General features: G+C 42.0%; 2 protein-coding genes across 3 annotated transcripts in view; one reads left to right on the forward strand and one right to left on the reverse strand.

The window, feature by feature from the left end:
- The window catches only part of lpl2a (lipoprotein lipase 2 a), a 99,280-nt gene that overhangs the window by 54,408 nt on the left and 26,274 nt on the right, over positions 1-18,598 (reverse strand). The window lies entirely within an intron of this gene.
- Positions 1,688-18,598, forward strand: part of LOC306927103 (disintegrin and metalloproteinase domain-containing protein 10) — a 35,746-nt gene continuing 18,835 nt past the window's right edge. For both annotated transcript variants that reach the window (XR_013790488.1, XM_079506759.1), the window contains exons 1-6: positions 1,688-1,863; positions 2,603-2,747; positions 2,968-3,086; positions 3,423-3,578; positions 9,955-10,040; positions 11,036-11,158. Coding sequence is in view for 1 of the 2 variants with exons in the window: in XM_079506759.1 (XP_079362885.1) it covers positions 1,812-1,863; positions 2,603-2,747; positions 2,968-3,086; positions 3,423-3,578; positions 9,955-10,040; positions 11,036-11,158 (681 nt within the window). In the remaining variant the exon portion in view is untranslated. The remainder of the gene's footprint in view (positions 1,864-2,602; positions 2,748-2,967; positions 3,087-3,422; positions 3,579-9,954; positions 10,041-11,035; positions 11,159-18,598) is intronic.

An 18,598-nucleotide genomic window follows, 5' to 3' on the forward strand; every position in this document is an offset into this window, starting at 1 on the left:
AATGTGTGTGTGGATGGGTGAATGTAATGCACAATCTATGTAAAGCGCCTTGGATAAAGGCGCTATATAAATGCACCATTTATAGGAGCGAAAATAATTTAGTCCCTTGTTTGTGCCGAATCTGGGTTTGTTGCACTCCCTCTGGTGTTGTGGGTGTGGACTTCGTTACCATTAAGGAAGTATTTAGACAGGTACATGGGAATCTTGGTGGTGTATCGAATCTTGTGGACCAGACCCATTGCAAGATGCTGTACTCTGTCGTCGACCCTATGCTATTCAAGCCTGTCAAAGTGGGCAGGGGTGAGGTGGGTTCGGGGGGTGAGGCCAAGTAGGAGCCTGACCAGTTTGTTTTGGGAGGTCTGGAGCCTTGCTTTAAGGGCCTTTGAGGTGCTGTGGTACCAAGAGGTGCATGCATGTACGAGGGCTCCTGTTAGGGTCTTCAAGGTGTTTTTGTTGACCAGTGAGGAGATCCTGTTTATTTACTTTTACCTTAGACACGCTCCATCACGACACTGACCTCATCAACCCGTCCTTCCTCTTCGATGTCTCCCTTTTGAATGATACCTGTCCATTCAAAGTTATTAGTGCAACCGGCGAAAACTAGAGTTCTCAACAGGCCCGAAAATTAAGGCCCGGCCCTACCTGGGCCCTCATCAAACCCTGTACACTCAAGACACTGCCCCCGCTGCCACCCTTATATGGAGCTGACCTGTTCTGACATTCAATATGTTGATCTGACATCATCAAACCCTGTACACTCATGACATGCTCCATATATGGGCAGAACTAATCAAACCCTGTACACTTAAGACACTGCCCCCGCTGCCAGCCTTAAATCTCCATAATATATGGTGCTGACCTGTTCTGACATTCCATATGTTGATCTACCCCCCAGGTCAGAGTCTGCCGCCACCCAGGTGGATGCGTGCACGTGACCTCGAGGTCACAGGGCGTCTTACTGGTGTATGACAAGTTGGACTGATAATACAACATACAGCCAGACAGCAAAATGCGAACATTTATACCCCAGGTTGGGAAACACTGCTCTAATATTTTTAGAGAACATTTAATATCTAACTGCTGGTCTCTTGTGTCCATATGGTAGTCCATACATTATGTACTTATGGAGTAACAGTTTTGACGGTGTTATCATTAAACACCATCATTAAACGCTTTCTCACTCCAGTCCCTGCATATGCCAATGGTCAAGGCTGATATGCAAGTTCAGATTGATATTAAGACCCTGATAAGAGTAACAAACAGGGAGTAACAAAACACTGTGGCATAGGGTGCAAACCAACTGGGGAGAAAAATGCTTTAGGATAGAATGAATGACAGACAGACAGTTCCCTTCAATTCATTGTAGGATTTCATATTGACTTGTCTATCAGTGTAATTCTATTACAGCAACTTTACTGAGGCAAAGCAGTCAGACTCAAGCACATCAGCAACAGTCCCACCTAAGTGGATTTTGTTGTTTGACATATTGCATCAGGCCTTCACAACATTTTATAATATGACTCATTCTGTAATTGCCCTTTGAAAACATTAGAGAACACTCCTTTAGGACATAAAGTAGACATAACACATAGCATACTAGCAAACAAGTCTGAATATGCCTCAGACTGTGTGAGAGTGCCTGTATCTGAATGCTTAGTTCTGACATGAGCTTCCAACAAATTGCATTCCACGGTGAGAGAAGACACATAAGACACAGAGACGAAGAAAAGAGAATGCACGAAAAAGACAGAGAAAAGGAGTGAAAGTGAGATAAGGAAGAGACAATAGGGAGGAATATCAATGCGGAGATCATGAATGTCCAGTACTGGCTGCTGCTGCTTCACTGCACTGCATGGATTACAGGTATGCCATATTAGATTTTGTTTGGGTACATGCACGCAGTCAATTCATTTTGGTGTGTGTGTGTGTGTGCGTGCGTGCGTGTGTGCGTGTGTGTGTGTAAACAAGCATAATTTAGACATATGTAGGCGTCAATATTTGTCTTGCATAGTGTATGGGTGTTGTATGTATGTATATGGATGTTTACATCTGTGTGTGCAATGCAGGGCTCTGTAAATGTGCACGTATACATATTTTGGTCTCATTGGATGGCCTGAGCTACACTCAGCTCAGCTTAAGTCCTTACACAGCCTGGCCCTGAGGTGGACATGTCTCAGCTTGTTCAGTCTGGAATGCTGTAAACACATTGTGTGAACACAAATGTGTCCATTTGTACACATTTGTCTGAGTTAAATGAACTCTAACAATTTGACTGTGTACTTTAATAAGCCTGCATGCAAACTTTGTTTTGCGAGTTGTGATTAATGGAGGTACCAAGAAAGGTGATTCAACAAGTAGGGTTAAATGGTAAATGAACAGCTATAGTCTTTGTGACCCTTCCAAAGCGCTACAATGTTCTTCACATTCACACACCGATGGCAGAGGAAAGCAAGGCACCAACCTGAACCTGCTCATCAAGAGCAGTTCAGGGTTCAGTGACTTTGCTCAAGGACACTTTGACACGCAGCCAGGAGGAGTCAGGAATTGAACGTGGAATCACGAATGACATGCTTGTTACTAATAATTACATCCTCGTTTTCAGATGCTTTAAGAGGCATTGGTCCCTACATCAGGCATTATGAGGGCTTGTCGTATGACAGGGAGGAGGTCCACAGGAGACACCTGAGGTCCAGGAGAGCACAGCCTGAGGACCACCAACTGCTATTGGGCTTCACAGCATTCCACAGGTGGCCGGCAGCTTCTCAAACCCTGACTATGGCAGCTGCTTCAAAAGCTTTGTTAAATATACAGCTTTCTGTTCAAATATACACCATTATTTTCCATTGAATGATGAATGTTCCAAAAAACAATAAATCATTTAATTGATTAATTATTCATATTGTCTTAAATATGTTTAGCATAACAAAGCATATTTTGTCCACATCTTGTGCTTGTTTGTTGTCTTAGAAAGTTCCGGTTGCGTTTGCGACGAGATGCAACAGGGTTCGCAGAGCGTTTCAGTGTGATGAATGAACATGGTCCCATAGCAGCAGACCTCTCTCATTTATACTCAGGAACACTAGAGGGTATGTATGACATGGAAATACCTCACCCACCACAAGTATACCTCCTGCTAAAAATTGTTAACATGACTCCGCCAGATGGGGCAGCAGAGAGTACACTGGGTTCGGGAACCCAGTGTACTCTCTGCTGCCCCATCTGGTGGAGTCAGGTTAAAAAATTGTACCCTTGTGGGTCCATTTTGATATTAAACTAGTAATAGGAATAGTAGCAGTGCTTTTAACAGTATTAGCACTGCAGTAGTAACTAACGTAACACTGAAGATTTCACTGTGTATGTCTGTCTGTTCTATATGTTTGTGATTCTTTCTCTACCTGTTCTGGCCTGGTCATGTCCTGTAGGTGAGCGTGGTTCATCCTGTCATGGCTCCGTGCTTGAAGGTCAGTTTGAGGGCTCCATCTATACAAACAATGGGACGTATCACGTGGAGCCTGCTCATAGATACACCATCAACCAGACAAATCAACATTCTATAATCTACCACCAGGATGACATGGGTAAGACATCGTTCATGTTCTTAACCACTTAAAACCAATACTGTAACATACTGTAACAGATTGACAACTTGACCCATTAGTGAGGTTGTCGTCTGTCCATCTGCTATTTTCGCCGAAATAGATGATCAACTATTTTTGCAAAACTTCAACACATGTTCAACACATGTCTCAGAATAGGGACATGCAGGTTCATGTGGTTCAGGCTTTAATGGGCCAATTTCTTCAAGAGAAACCTACATATCATTATTAAACCTACTATTATAGTCCACATGAGCAGCTGGTGCCTTGCTCAAGGGAACCCTGGTATCTTAGCTGTCAAAGAGGAGATTTATCCATCCATTTTGTTTTTGCCAGCGTCCAACATGACGTGTTGAAGTCATAAAGTCGCACTAGCATTGTTCTGTGGTGACGATGTGGTGTGCAAAATGTTACAGTTCACCACCAGTCATCTCCCACCAGTTTGATTAATGGCACTCTTGGCAATTTATTCAACAGTCAAGTCACTGAGCAGACAAACATCATCTTCTTGTTATCTGTCCATATCAACAGTCTTGGCTGGTGTCATAATGAGCCAAGGTTACTAAAAGTCACTGAACCGGTCGTAACCTTTTACTGGTGGCGTGAGCGAAAAGAGTTAAAAACTCATTGTAGACTCTAGTTATAGCTCTGGGGAGGGAAGGGGGGGAGGGGTCAGGGGGTATAGCTGAAAACCAGCCAAAGAAAAGATGAGTGGTGTGACTTTAGAGGGAGGGTTAGGGTCTGGGGTACAGAGAAAGGTACGCGGGCAGAAAGGAGGGAAGTGAGTGTCGGGCAGGGGTGGGTGGGGGTATGGATGGGATTGCACAGTAATGGTGTGGTAAGAGAGAGGAGGGGGGAGGAAGAGATGGAAATTAGAGTCATTGAAGGTGGCCTTGGGGATGGATACCATGGTGATACACCCAGTCTGATTGGTCTGGAAATGTATCCCTCTAACGCTTCAGCCAGCTGGCATTCATTGCTGAGGACTGTCATATATTGCGCAGCGGTGTGTTTGCACACGTGCGCGTGTGTGCATGCGTGCGTGCATGCGTGCGTGCATGCGTGCGTGCGTGTGTGTGTGTGTGTGTGTGTGTGTGTGTGTGTGTGTCTACCAGCTTGGCTACATAGTTTTCGGTTTCGGCCTGACTGCCCATGTCCAGCTATGATTTTTCTTTTGATGTATTTTTGAATACCTGAATTTGTTCATATATATTCGAATACCTGATTGTGTGCATGTGTGCGTGCGTGCGTGCGTGCGTGCGTGCGTGCGTGCGTGTGTGCGTGCGTGCGTGCGTGCCTGTGTGCGTGCCCGTGCATGGCAAAGCGTGGCTAACTTTGTGTGCGTGCGTGTTAAGGTTAAGGTTAAGCACATACCCGGGACTTAGATGTCCAAATCTAACCCCTTAATGATTCATCTTTACCCTAACTAAAAACCCCAGCCTGGATCAGAACAAAGCCAATTGTTCCTGTTTTTTTCATTAGATGATTTCCAGGAACTAATTGTATACTCTTATCAAAACCTCACGTTCCACTAATGCCTTTCTTCCCAGTGACATCTGACGTACAGCACAATGTGCTGCACTTCAGACGTGCTGCTACTGACAACATCCTGCACTTTTATTCAGAGGCCAATATCTTCAGGAAATTATCAGAGGCCAATATTTCAGGCCAACACAAAGTGTGTAGGCCTGAGATAACGTGTCCACTGTTTATTTTCTTCACTTCCTGTGGTTGGGGCCTGAATGTGCATGACAACAGCTGAATAAGGGCATGCCGCCTCCTGGGATGTACTGTAGATTGTTAAAGGGTCTCTCTCATATCTGTAAAGACATGATATTCCAGTACGATATTCCCTACAGCATTTTTGCTGTTTGTAATGTTTGTAATGTTTGTTAGTATACTATAGCACATTTTATGCGAGGCAATTCAAAGTGCTTCACGGGCTTAACACATAAAAGTAAAAGAAGGAATTAAACAAGAATAGAATAATATAATTATCATAAAAGGTTAACGTGTTATTATAGTTCAGAATTTTCTACTGAGTTAAATTGCAAACTATCAGTAATATTATATGCTTATCTGACATTGAACTTTTAATTAATTTTAACTATAACAACAGCTACAATGTATTATGTGTCCATGTAGAGAGGGAGTACCTTAAACATTATAAAATCAATGTTTGGCTGAACAAACTGTGTAAATGTTGATGTAGTTGCGTGAGTATGTCCACGTGTGTATGTACGTATGTACACTACACATGTACGCATGTAATAATGCCTACACATAACATAGTGTGTGTGTGTGTGTGTTTCAAACTGAAAGATGAGAAGCAGACCTCTTAAGTGCGTCCATGCGTGAGTTTGTGTGTGTGTGTGTGTGTGTGTGTGTGTGTGTGTGTGTGTGTGTGTGTGTGTGTGTGTGTGTGTGTGTGTGTGTGTGTGTGTGTGTGTGTGTGTGTCCGTGTGTGTATGATTGCACACATCCGTACCTGCCCTATAGTTACCTCCGTCACGTGGACTCTCCTTTGAGGAGTCACGCCACTTATGGGAATGATGGCTAACTTTCTCAACACAACACATTCCACCACTCCAGGAGCTTCACCACCCAATCTGCTGTCTCAACTTCCCTCTCACTGTGTCATCAATGTAGCAACATGCCCGCACACATGTGCATGTGCAAACACACATGGATACAGACGCAAATACACATAGATGCATAATAGCATGACACTCAGACCTGGGCACACACAATAATTTCCTCTGTCAAACCATGCATGGTCAAGCTCCATGCAATTCAAACATGCTGTTATTGTTTTGGGAAATATATATGTTAACTTCCATGGCTGTGGGTGGAATTATTAACTGCCCTTACATGTTTTTAATAAAAGGCATGTGATCCACGTGATTTCACAGTCAGGGAGAAGTTTGAATAAAGTTGACCTTGTTCAGCTTGGGAATAATGTACGTACGTCTCTCAGCATGTGTAATCCCATATATTTCTGTTTGCTTTTATTCATAAAAGCAAAATACACAGACCTTTCAAACCTCTGGAGACGTTAAGATGATAGTATGTTCACATATCACGTGTGAGAAAGTGTGAGCCATAAAGTCATTGTTCACATGCTGAAAAATAACCCCCCTTTTCTGGTGGATTTTAGTAGAAATCTGGTTAGGAAATATAAATACCTCTGTGGGGGCATGGTGCATCTCTTGGGGTTTCTGCAATTTCACAGAATTATCAACTTTTACGATGATCCTACGCTAGACATTTCGGTGATATATAGCCTGTGCAGATCCAAACTAGGTTTCTGGCAACTACCAAAAGGGTTGGTCCATTCTTAAAGTATTCTATTGACAAATATTTTCAAAATAATGCTTATCCACTGGAATGTTTATGGCGTGGCTGAAGGCCAAACTCTACAACTTGGTTTGTCATTTAGTGCCCTTTTGCAGCCAGCACCCCATTGGTGAAACCTTTTGTTGTGGAGGATGTTTATAATAAATTCACTAGTACATTGTACTGATTGTAGTTGGGAGTTGGGCATTGAAGTATAAGTACAACAACATTACAAGTACAACCTTGTAATGAATCCTTGATTGATGTCAGATGAGGGGCTGGAATTGCCATACGTTTTCTATTGTGCACCGAGCCTGGGAATTGGTTTCAAATTATCGCTGGGAATCCAGTGTTGTTGAAATACTAGAATTTCCATTTTGGAAAAAAATAAAATAATTTGAAATAAATCCACCCGTCCTTCCTAGCTTTAGACTGGACTAGACCTGTACGTGCCCGTCGCAGTCGGCCACCGGCCTACTTGGGAACGATGCAACTTGGGAACCTAATGATATACGTTGTCATAGCACCCGTTTTAACTGTCAGCCGGTGTCCCACATGGAGATCTGTGTATGTGCCTGTGTGTGAAGACTGCAAACTGAAAAGTGTACTTGGCAATCAATTCGGCCCACTGGCAGAGCCTGATTGGTTGAGCCTCAATTGGCTGAGGCAGAGGCTGGAAATTGCACAGGTGAAAGGAGTTGGCCTCATTAGGCCCACTGGCAGAGCCTGGCCCAGGTGAAAGGAGTTGGCCTCATTAGGCCCACTGGCAGAGCCTGACCAGAGCCTTTTGGTGGTTCTGGAAAACTGTGTGTCCGACCGACTCGATACCTGGCACTGCACTCCCTGTGGGGGTGTGGAACGCGTGTGTCGAATGTGAAGTCGGTGGGTCAAACGGTTCTCGAGTTACGTGCATTACATGTACACACGTACGCAGAGACGTGGTGCATTTATAGTAGGATTTAAGTCTAACAAGCGTGTACTTCCTGTTTTTTGGGGCTCTTTTAGGTGAATTCAAATTAATCTGTATAGATCAGGCCAAATATTAGCTTTGTTGTTTAATCTTGCGGATAGTTTTGTTAGGAGGCTTGGCTCCAAGGCTCAGAAAACTTAAAAACTCAAATTAATCAGTTCTAGCATCTACATTTTAGGAGTCCAAACTGGTGTGTGTGTGTGTGTGTGTGTGTGTGTGTGCCTGTGTGTTTGCATGTGTGAATTTGCATGCGTGTGTGTGTGTGTGTGTGTGTTTGAGCGTAAGAGAGAGAAAGAAAAAAAGAAAGAAAGAAAGAGCTGGGGAACTAGAGGTCTGGAAATAATTCCCTCACTGGGGCGTGCGTACGTACGCACGCACGCACGCACGCACACACACACACACATCTATCCCACTCATACCGTGTGTCGCACCAAGCTGCTGGTGCTGATTGGTTAAGAACACATTTCAAGGATGGTGTGATCCAATCATTCAGCGTTTGATCCACTGGACAGCAGGCATATCTGAGCAATTGTGCAAACTCCCACACAAGCACTGGATACAATGTGCACACATGCATGCAGTATTGTGAACATGAACATTCATACTGTACACAGTATGCATGCACGCATGCATGCACGCACGCTGCACACACGCTGCACGCACGCACACACACACACACACACACACACACACACACACACACACACACACACACACACACACACACACACACACACACACACACACACACACACACACACACACACACACTCACGCACGCACGCACACACGCACACACATACACACTGTGCTGCACTTCAAAGTATAGGCCTACTATAATTATAGGTTGCTAATTAACTGCCGGAAGATGCATGATTCTGTGAGTCATTTCTGCCACCTACTGCCATGTGAAAGTGCTTATGAAGTAATGTGACTTTCCTGTATGTTGTGAAATTCAATGACATTTATTTCTACATTTATCAGGCTGGAACCGAAACTAAGCTATAATCACGAGTTTGATAAATCACTGCACGTTTTTGGGGTGCATGAGTTGGTTAGTCATACCCACAGTCCTACAGTCATTAGTCCGAGAACACCGTCGCTCCCGACATGCATGGCAGGTTAAAACTAACCCGTGCTGCCGGTTAAAAATACCAGTCAGGAACGATGCAAGTTGAGAAAAGCCAACAAATTGCAAGATTCTGCATTTGGCCCCTGCACTACTGTACATGTCCTGCTCTGAAGCAATAGCATTTCTACCAAATGTTTTCATAGACTGCTGATCGAGGGCTGGCCAGTGCAACATGATGGACCAATCTGTGTGCACATGAAATGATCCCCTGACTGCATTTACATAATTATTTCATCAAACTGATTGAGACAGCTGGCCCCAAGGTGTTGCAAATCACAGTTATATTTGAACAAAACCCAACCCAATGGTTTCTACTTAGACTTATGATTTCCAAATGAGGGTTGCTATTCGTATAGTGTTTAGGAATATAAGCAGATTAAGCACTGATCTACTCATGTGTTTCAAATTTGATTGGTTACCGATACAGACAGACACACGGAAAGTGTAATCTCACCAGCCCACCACCGTAACTCTGGTCGTCAAGACAAAAAACATTACCCAACATTACAGACAGAGAATTCAGGCAGGCAAATGTTGTCAGCCTCCTTAACAAACACACAGATGCATGCAAACCACGTATTCCAGCACAATGACAAACTTTCCTGTGTCCCAGGTTGCAACCCTGGGTCACAATAGGGAAATTATCAGACTGACAGAGCTGAATGTTTGAAATGATTTAGCTGAATGGCTAAATCACATCTCTGTGCTTTGTGAGCGTGTGTGCGTGCATGTGTTTCAATTATTGTGCGCATGCTGTGGATGTGGAGGTTGTGGATGTGCATGTTTATTGGTGTTACTAGGGGACATTTGAAGGATATACAGTATGTTCTGTGCGCATGTGAGAAAGATCAAAATGTCAATTTTGTGTTTGCACATCTACAGTATATTATTATACTCTAGGTATGTTTGTTTCTATGCAGTCCCCCCATCCGTGGGAAGCCGTTCTGATGGATTCTGCAGTGCAGACAGTCTCCAACGCCTTGCCCAGAGGCTAACACCCAAAGAGGTGGGACAGTCCAGACTTCACCTCTCTGAACACACGCGCGCACGCACGCACGCACGCACGCACGCACGCACGCACGCACGGACGCACGCACGCACGCACGCACACACACACACACACACACACACACACGCACACACACAGATGTAAACAAAAACACATTGTCCTGCTTTCTGTTTCTTTTCTTTTTTTTTACCAATATATACTGTATACGTATATATGAGCTTTAACGCTTTCTTTTTAGGTGGCTACTTTTAGGCCCACTAAAACAAGTTTCCTTGAATTAAACTTCCCTTAAGTTATTATGAATCATCAACTTCTATTTTAGCTTTGTGGGTAATTCCAACCAAGATGTCATAAAATATATTTAAGAAAAAGGGAAGGCCACATGGTGACTCATTGTGAAAAGAGATCCGCTACAACTCTCACAGTAGCGAATAGCGATTATAGGTCATTATAGGTCAGGTGACTTAGCCCACACTGTAAACAGTTGGTAAAGATGAATGTCAGATCAGCTATCAGCTCCATCAGGACTATAGTTAACTCTTGGCTGACAAGTTGTCCATTCACACCAAGGATACCGAGGCAGTTGTGTGAATACATAATTGTTCCATGCCTGCATCATTTCCAGTGGTTGCATGGTCACTTCTGAGGTCATGCAATGGTTCAAACAGATGGCATTCCCAGTAGTATCCATTACTATCCAAAGTAGTATCACCCTATTTGTCCCTGTGGGAAACGTGCCTACACCTTGTCACACACAATGACACAGCTTGACAAAATGGAAGACACACACTGATATGAAAAACATATCCAACCTTAATTTCCTCTGATCTTAGGCTGTGATCTGATGTCAATCCCATATTCAAATCACAAAGGATAACGACTTTCCACATGTAAAAGGAATTGTATAGCCGAGGCAAACAAAACCGTGTATTCCGCCATATAGTATATGTGCTCTCCTTTGCTGGTTGGTTCACGTGTAAATTCTCCCACAGGAGATGCCACCCACCCGGGCCAGGAGAACCATTGATGAATCAAAAACCAGCTGCCTCCTCCATCTCCATGCAGACCACCTCTACTATAAGAAGTTCAGGACTGTTGAGGCTGTTGTGGCACAGGTGATTAGTACACAGTTAGAAGAATCAGAATCAGCTTTATTGTCACATCACATTGGTTTTTGTGCGTAGTTCCCATCATGCCATTTACCACAAAAGGTACAAGTAAAGGGTTTTCTTCTGTGTGGGTCTTAGATATTTACAAGCTTTTGCCACACATGGTACAACCAAAAGGTCTCTTAGCTTGTAAATAAACAAGCTTTGCTACAAACCAAAGGGTCTCTTAACCTTTTACACAAAAACATATTTACACATAGTACCTCCTGAGATGATATACGGTGCGTGAACATAGTAGCCGCTGTGTACTTTCTGGATAATGCATGGTCAATAGCTACATTATAGTACAGCATTTTCCAACCTGTGTGCAAGTGGACCCCCAAATACTTGGCAAAATACTTTATTGATAACAAAACATTAAATAATGTAAAAAATGATATATATATATATTCTTATAAACCTTGAAAAATTACTTTTCATTATGATACTGACCAAATAGGATACTATATACTCCATATATACTCCATTATTGATCCAAGCCGGAGCACAATCGATTGATGGGCAGCCGAAAGACTGCCGTGTTGGTGAGATGGGGGGTCCAGAAACGCTTTTGAGATTTTCAAGTGATTCAGAAATGGTTGGGAACTGCTGTTACAGAAGTTCATGGCAGATGAAGAAAATGGATCAAAGTGTATGGCACAGGTAGCATGTGGACAACAGTTCACTAGTTCAGTCAGACAACTCACGAATAGATTTACCAATATTTATTACAGAATGAGTAATGAGTGTGCATATGATATTTGACTTGGCATTCGGCTCTGCTGGATTTCTCCATGCTCGGCAAGATTAAGCAACAACATAAGACATTAAGAGCAGGGAGATAGATATACAATAACCCCCCATGGGGAACATAAATAGCAGAGCCCACCGGTGGTGCTGGGGTGGAGGTGGGAAAAAACATCACATACAACCAGGGACCATATGCAGAGGAAGGCAGGAAGAGCATGCAGACTGGTGACTATTGTTTGTTTTGTATTGAAAACTATAATGTAATGAGTCCAATGACTCATATTGAGCACTGTGGTGAAACCACGATCTGTGACAGATCTAAGACAATATTTGTTCTATGGTGTAATACTATGTTTTGGTTAGTAAAATAACTGGTGGATCTTGCTAATGGTTGGTAACAATGTTTTAAAAACAATACCACACTCAAGGCTGTGATTGTATTAATTATACCACCGCTGGGCATTTAAGGCACATGTAACTGTGATGTAATCAGAATCAGAATCAGCTAAATTGTCACATCACAGTTTTACAGGTAAAAAATTGGGTGAAATTAGTTTTTGTGCGTAGTTCCCATCATGCATTTTTTCCAAGAAAAACAAAGAAAGGGCAGAAGAGAGAGGGGGTGTAAGTAGATCAAGGTAGGAAAATAAATAAAGTTTGAGCACTTTTACCACAAAAAGTACAGGTGAAGGGTTTTCTCCTGTGTGGTTCTTAGATATTTACAAGCTTTTGCCACAAACGGTACAACCAAAAGGTTTCTTAGCTACAAGCTTTGCTACAAACTGTAGCCTATAACAAAGGGTCTCTTAACTTTTTCCACACACAAAAAAAACATATTTACACATAGTACCTGAGATAATAATATAAGGTGCGTGAGCAATCACAATACACCATGTCTTTTCATGTATTATTTGTTACGTCGATAACACATCTCAAATATTACAGAACACTGAAGTTAAGATCTCAGTAAAAGGCTTGGTTCAAAGCTACAGTTGTCCAGTGGTCATTATGTCTATAGGCAATCATGGAAATTCACCAATGCGTATAAAGTGTTTATATATGTTACACTTACACTGGAGTTCTGCTCTTATTTTGTTCCCCCTAGCTTTAATGTCCAACTTTCAATGGCTCTCCAGAGGAGAGCAATTTGTTTTGAGGTAGCACACTAATGTCTATTGAGAGCCAGAACAGTGCCCATAAAAGACCAAGCTGTTGCTGCTACTGGGGTGAATAAAGCCACAGGGCCTACTGCCAAGCCCTCCAAAGATGCTGCTATAGTATTGCACACGGCACAAGGAAGAGGCCATGTATCTTCCTAAAGGCCTCAGGCCACATGGGGCCACTAGGGTACCACCCGGTGTGCCATGGCTCTTATTGCCACTTGGCAAACCCAGCAAGGCCAAGTTCAAGTGTTGCTTGGCTGCTTTCCTGCATTAACCTTACATTTTCCATTTCAATTCAAACCATCAGTATGTAGCAAGACCACTACTAATTGCTTAGAAGGTCTAGCTAAGTAGTGTTACGGCCTCCCTTTAAAAATACGTTTACAGGCCTGGTGTCAACAAAAGCCAGATTTTCTCTCTCTACAGAAGCATACTTCACTGTGGTCACGAACGATTACATCTACATTTCAACATGACTTGACATGAAAAATGTCAAATGTAAAAAAAGAAGAAGAAGAAAAAAAAAAAGTCTTCTCTTAACCTTATCTCCAGTGACCAGGCTTTTCTCTTCACAGATGAGTAAGGCTGGGAACGAGTCACAAGCTTACAAAATGAACCATTTTTGGTAACTTTTGCCCACAATGGAGATCAGTCAGCTTTAATGTGGTTAACATAAATGTTTTATTACATTATTAAACTATAATGATATTCTAATGTAAATATCAAACATATCATTCTTCTCAAAAGGAAATATAGGCATGTATATATATATAACAGAAATACTTGACCAGTGTGATTGGTGATTCACCGAAGTTCCCTAATTATGAATGTGGTCATTGGTGTAATTTTTAGCATGTTTAGTCACTTGCACTTTGTGGGTCCAACATGTCATAAAAATATATTTAAGAAAAAGGGAAGGCCACATATAGATAGATAGATATATACCTTTATTATCCCACGGGGGGGAAATCAGTTGCCCAGAGGCGGCACAGCAGTTAAGGTTACAACATACAAGTAAGAAAATATTGTGTTGGAACTAACGCCCTTACATTAAGTGACTTTACATATAGAAACTACTTTTTGCTACTACTTGTAACGTAACTCTTTACATTTTCCCATTCAGTAATGCCATTATAGTTACTGTGTTTTCAATGGGTGAGTTAGTAGTTACCCACGTTACGTAATGTAATGTAATCCAAAAGAACCGTCTCCTTCTCCTGCCAGTGCGGAGTCTGTCATGTAAACTGACATGGTGCGCTGAGTGTGCTCCCAGAGTGAAACACGTTCCACATGAGAAAGAGAAAGTGGCTTCCACAGGGCATAATGTCATCATAATGATGATTATTGGTCAACATAGGGTAACATAGGGTAATTACTTTAGGCCTGTCTGTGCATGGGCAGGGCATCTGTATTATATCCATATCATTAGACTGGATATTGTCTGTGATTTTGGATATTGTACTATTGGCAAGTGTTCTATTCCTGTTTTTTAGAGTAGAGCTTAAAACAAACCACAACTGGACCAGTGACATTAGGGAATATTTTTCTCTGAATTGGAATATATATATATTTTTTAAACCTTTATTTTTTTTATAAAGTAAAGTAACTAGTAACTAGTTACTTTCATAATTTAGTAACTAGTAAAGTAATTAGTTACTTTTTCAGACTAGTAACTATAACTAATTACTTTTTAAAAGTAACTTGAACAACACTCAAAAGAAGGATAAAAAAGTACTGTAGTATACAGATGAAACAAGGCAGAAGGAAAAAGCAAGGTGCATCAAGAAACAACAATAATAATAATAATTAAAGCTGCAAGCAGCGATGACCTTCTCATGTGCAAGTTACAGGAAAATATCGACCAATCAGAACTGGGAACAGAGCTAAGTACCTCTACTGAATGACAAGGATTTTCAAATGAGTCCAGTGAGGTGACTCATGACTCTGTGCGACAATCTGTTCAAAGGTTATGGCAAATGATAGAAACTATAACATATTGACCAATCAGAAGAGGGGGCGGGGCTACAAGTCTGTATGTCAAACCATTGAAAAGTGATAGCAGAAAATAGGAACTATCAAATATCGACCAATCAACTGCTAGTTTCACTTCTTGTTTGGCGTTGAAGTTTGACGCTTCGCCACGGTCACGCCATTTTATGAAAACTTGATAAACTTTGATAACTTTTCATCGTTAAGGTCTTTTGTGTACACTGAGCGAGTTTTACTTGGAACGGACCATCCTGCTAGGAGGAGTTTGTTAAAGTGTGACCCGTGGAAATGGCATAAATTGTGCCAAAACGCCAAAATAAATTCAAAATGGCCGACTTCCTGTTCGGTTTAGGTCATGGCGCCAAGAGACTCTTTTGTACGTTGGGACATGATACAGGTGTGTACCGATTTTCATACATGTAGGTCAAACCATATTGTGGGGCTTGAAGCACAACGTTTTTGCGCTGTTGAGCCATTAGGCCACGCCCCTTTTTGAGGCAATTAAAATACATCATTTTTCGCCACTTGTGATGTGTGTGCAAAGTTTCGCACCTTTTCGAGTATGTTATGCGGCTCAAAAACGCGATTCATTCGGGGGAATAAACAAACAAGCAATTATTGCGATTTCAATAGGGCCTCACACTATGCTCTGTGCACTGTGCTCGGGCCCTAATGATTAAACAGGGCAAACAAGGATAAACAAAAACATATAGAGTCGATCAGCGCGTCATGAAAAAATAAAGTGTAGGAAAAACAAGTAAAGTCAACAGTAAAGCCAAACATTGGTTTGTGCAAGAGAGAAAGAAAGCGTAAGAAACCAGGTTATGCCAGGTGACTCATTGTGAAAAGATATCCACTTGTTTACAGGCTGAACTACAACTCTCACAGTAGCGATTACAGGTCATAAATACATTTGTCAGGTGACTAGTCAGGTGACCACACCTGTAAACTGATTTAATAAACAGCTGCACGTAAAGATGAATGTTAGATCAGCTATCAGCTCCATCTCCATCTTTACTGAAGAAAACTCAGGTACACCTCACAGGGCAATAAATCAAACTTAGAAATACTCTCAAAAACAGAAACTCGAGCAGGAACAGGCAGCATACGAACAGAAGACAATACAATTAATCTCAAATACTCTGACTCATTAACGCAGTAAACGCACCACAGCTGGGTGCCCAGTGGAACCAGTTTCTCAATCAGGGCCACACACAGAGGGGATGGGGTGATCAGAACAAAAAAGAACACACTGGAAAGTCACTGGACAGGGTGGGACAAAGAGCAGGGGCAGATAGGCCAAGATCATGACAATTCTTTACAGATAAAAAATAATGCTTGTAACCCTATTAGATTTGTGTGTGTTGTGTCAGTGTGTCAGTGTGTCCCGGCCATATGCCAGTTCTTTTATGATGAACTCTATTATGAGTTCTCGACCAGTAGTAGACTAGACAGTAGTAGTTGACCTGGTAGACTTGGGTAAAAGTTGACCGCCTGCTGGACTTGCTGCCTGAAATGCTATGCAATCTTTTTGTCTGTGTTTGTGGTGAAACCTAAAAGAGTAGCCCATGGGATGCGATCACATTATTAGTGTGAGGGCAATCAGACTATTGTTATTGTAAATGAGCGATACTTTGCCGCGCTACTCCTTTCAATACATTTTCATAATAATTATGAAAATGTATTGAAAAGGAATTACATCAGTCGGCCTCATGGTGGCGCTATAACATCCCACTTTATGTTTTTCCCTATAACTCTTGAACCGTAAGTCATGACACATCTCCCCATATAGGCCACGCCCATTTCCGTCAGGAAAGAATTTCCACCAAATTTGAATTTTCTTCAAAACACACTTTTTGCTACTCCTACAGATTTTGTCCAAATCTCTCAAAAATTGCCTCTGAGATGTAGTGGAGTAGAAGTAAAAGTATTGGAAATTGGAAATAGTCAAGTAATACCTAAAAATTGCACGTAGGTACAGTACTTACTTTACACCACTGTCGATCGGCTATATTCAGCAAAAGATTTCCCCACAATAAGGACGCTGGGCTTTAAGTGGTTAATGTGCAGAAAAAAAGGGGAAGTACAACAGTTGTTTGACTGTTAGGCTACTTAGTGTAACATTGTAAAGTACTCAAATAGGCTACTGTACTAAAGTACAATATTTCGTTTTTTGTTTTGTTTTTCCGTATTCAATACTTTTACTTCTACCTCACTTACACCTCAGAGGAAAATATTTTAGGCCTACTTTTACTCAACTACAATTTGTGAAAACGTTAGTTAGGCTACTAGTTACTGTGTAGAATTAAGATTTTGAGTATCATTACAAAACACTTTGAAAATAGCATATCGTCTATTTTCAAAATATTTTTTGAATACATTTTGACAATTATGAAATGGGACACTCTGCGCAATGAGTACTTTTGGTACTTTAGGTATATATTTTGCACTTTAGTACTTTTAGTCAATTACATTTTAAATATTCGACTTCTACTTTATCGATACTTTTACTTTTTCCATCACTGGACAGAAGACAATTATGCACACCTGCTGAGACACGTGCTCTGTCTGATCTAGTCACTCCAGTTCTATGGTCGCTCAGGTGGAGGTTATGTAACTCGATGGAGAACACCAGATTGATCCATTTTAATAACAGATTCTTCATCTTGATAATATAATTGGTTTAAGAAGCATAAAGGAAGGGAATTTGCCATTAGTGTCTCTTTGCCAATGAACAAATAGTACTCTACCCTCGAACTGGCCCCGTCCAATCATGCCGGTCACCGTGTCCAATTTCCTGTAAACAGACGGGACTGTCAGGAATTGGCAGTGGTAGACGGTAACTACAGTACATTTACTTGAGTACTCTTTTGAATACTTATGTTTTTTTTTTTAGCATGCACTTCTATAACAAAAATCATCGCATGGATGCACCTGGGACGTATCCTCAGTGATGTATCCCAAGGTCATCAGGGTTTCGGATCTGTCGAACATCATACCCCTCGCTCAGCCGGGGTGATCAAGTGCTGACTTACGTCCCAGTATGCTACCCTCGATCAGTCCCATTAGGGAAAACCAAGGCCACACAATCCGTTGGAACTACTCCAGAACTACTCTGCCAGGGCTGGGAGGTACGCTTCTGGCGCATGGCCATCCCGGTCTCTAAAACTACCTCCCCCTGGCCAGCCGGGGGGCCTGATGGAGGGGAAAGGAACTGGTCGGAATAACGTGTTCCTTCCACGCGCTACGTCCGGCTGGGGAAATTCATGCATAGAAGGAAGAATGAGGTCAGTCCGCTGACCCCCCCCCCCAGGTTGGCAGAGGAAGTGTGGCGCCCAGGATTACATTAGATAATTGACACTGGGTGAAAAAAATGGGTTGCAAAACCGTGGGATAAAAATTATATAAAAATTAATAATCCATTAGATTCAAAGGAGTATATATAACAGATATGTCTGTCCCCTCAAAGGTCAACTAATCATGCCGCTACATGCAAGTAGAAGTT

This window comes from Electrona antarctica, assembly GCF_951216825.1.
Source record: "Electrona antarctica genome assembly, chromosome: 7".
In the NCBI taxonomy this organism is placed as follows: domain Eukaryota; kingdom Metazoa; phylum Chordata; class Actinopteri; order Myctophiformes; family Myctophidae; genus Electrona; species Electrona antarctica.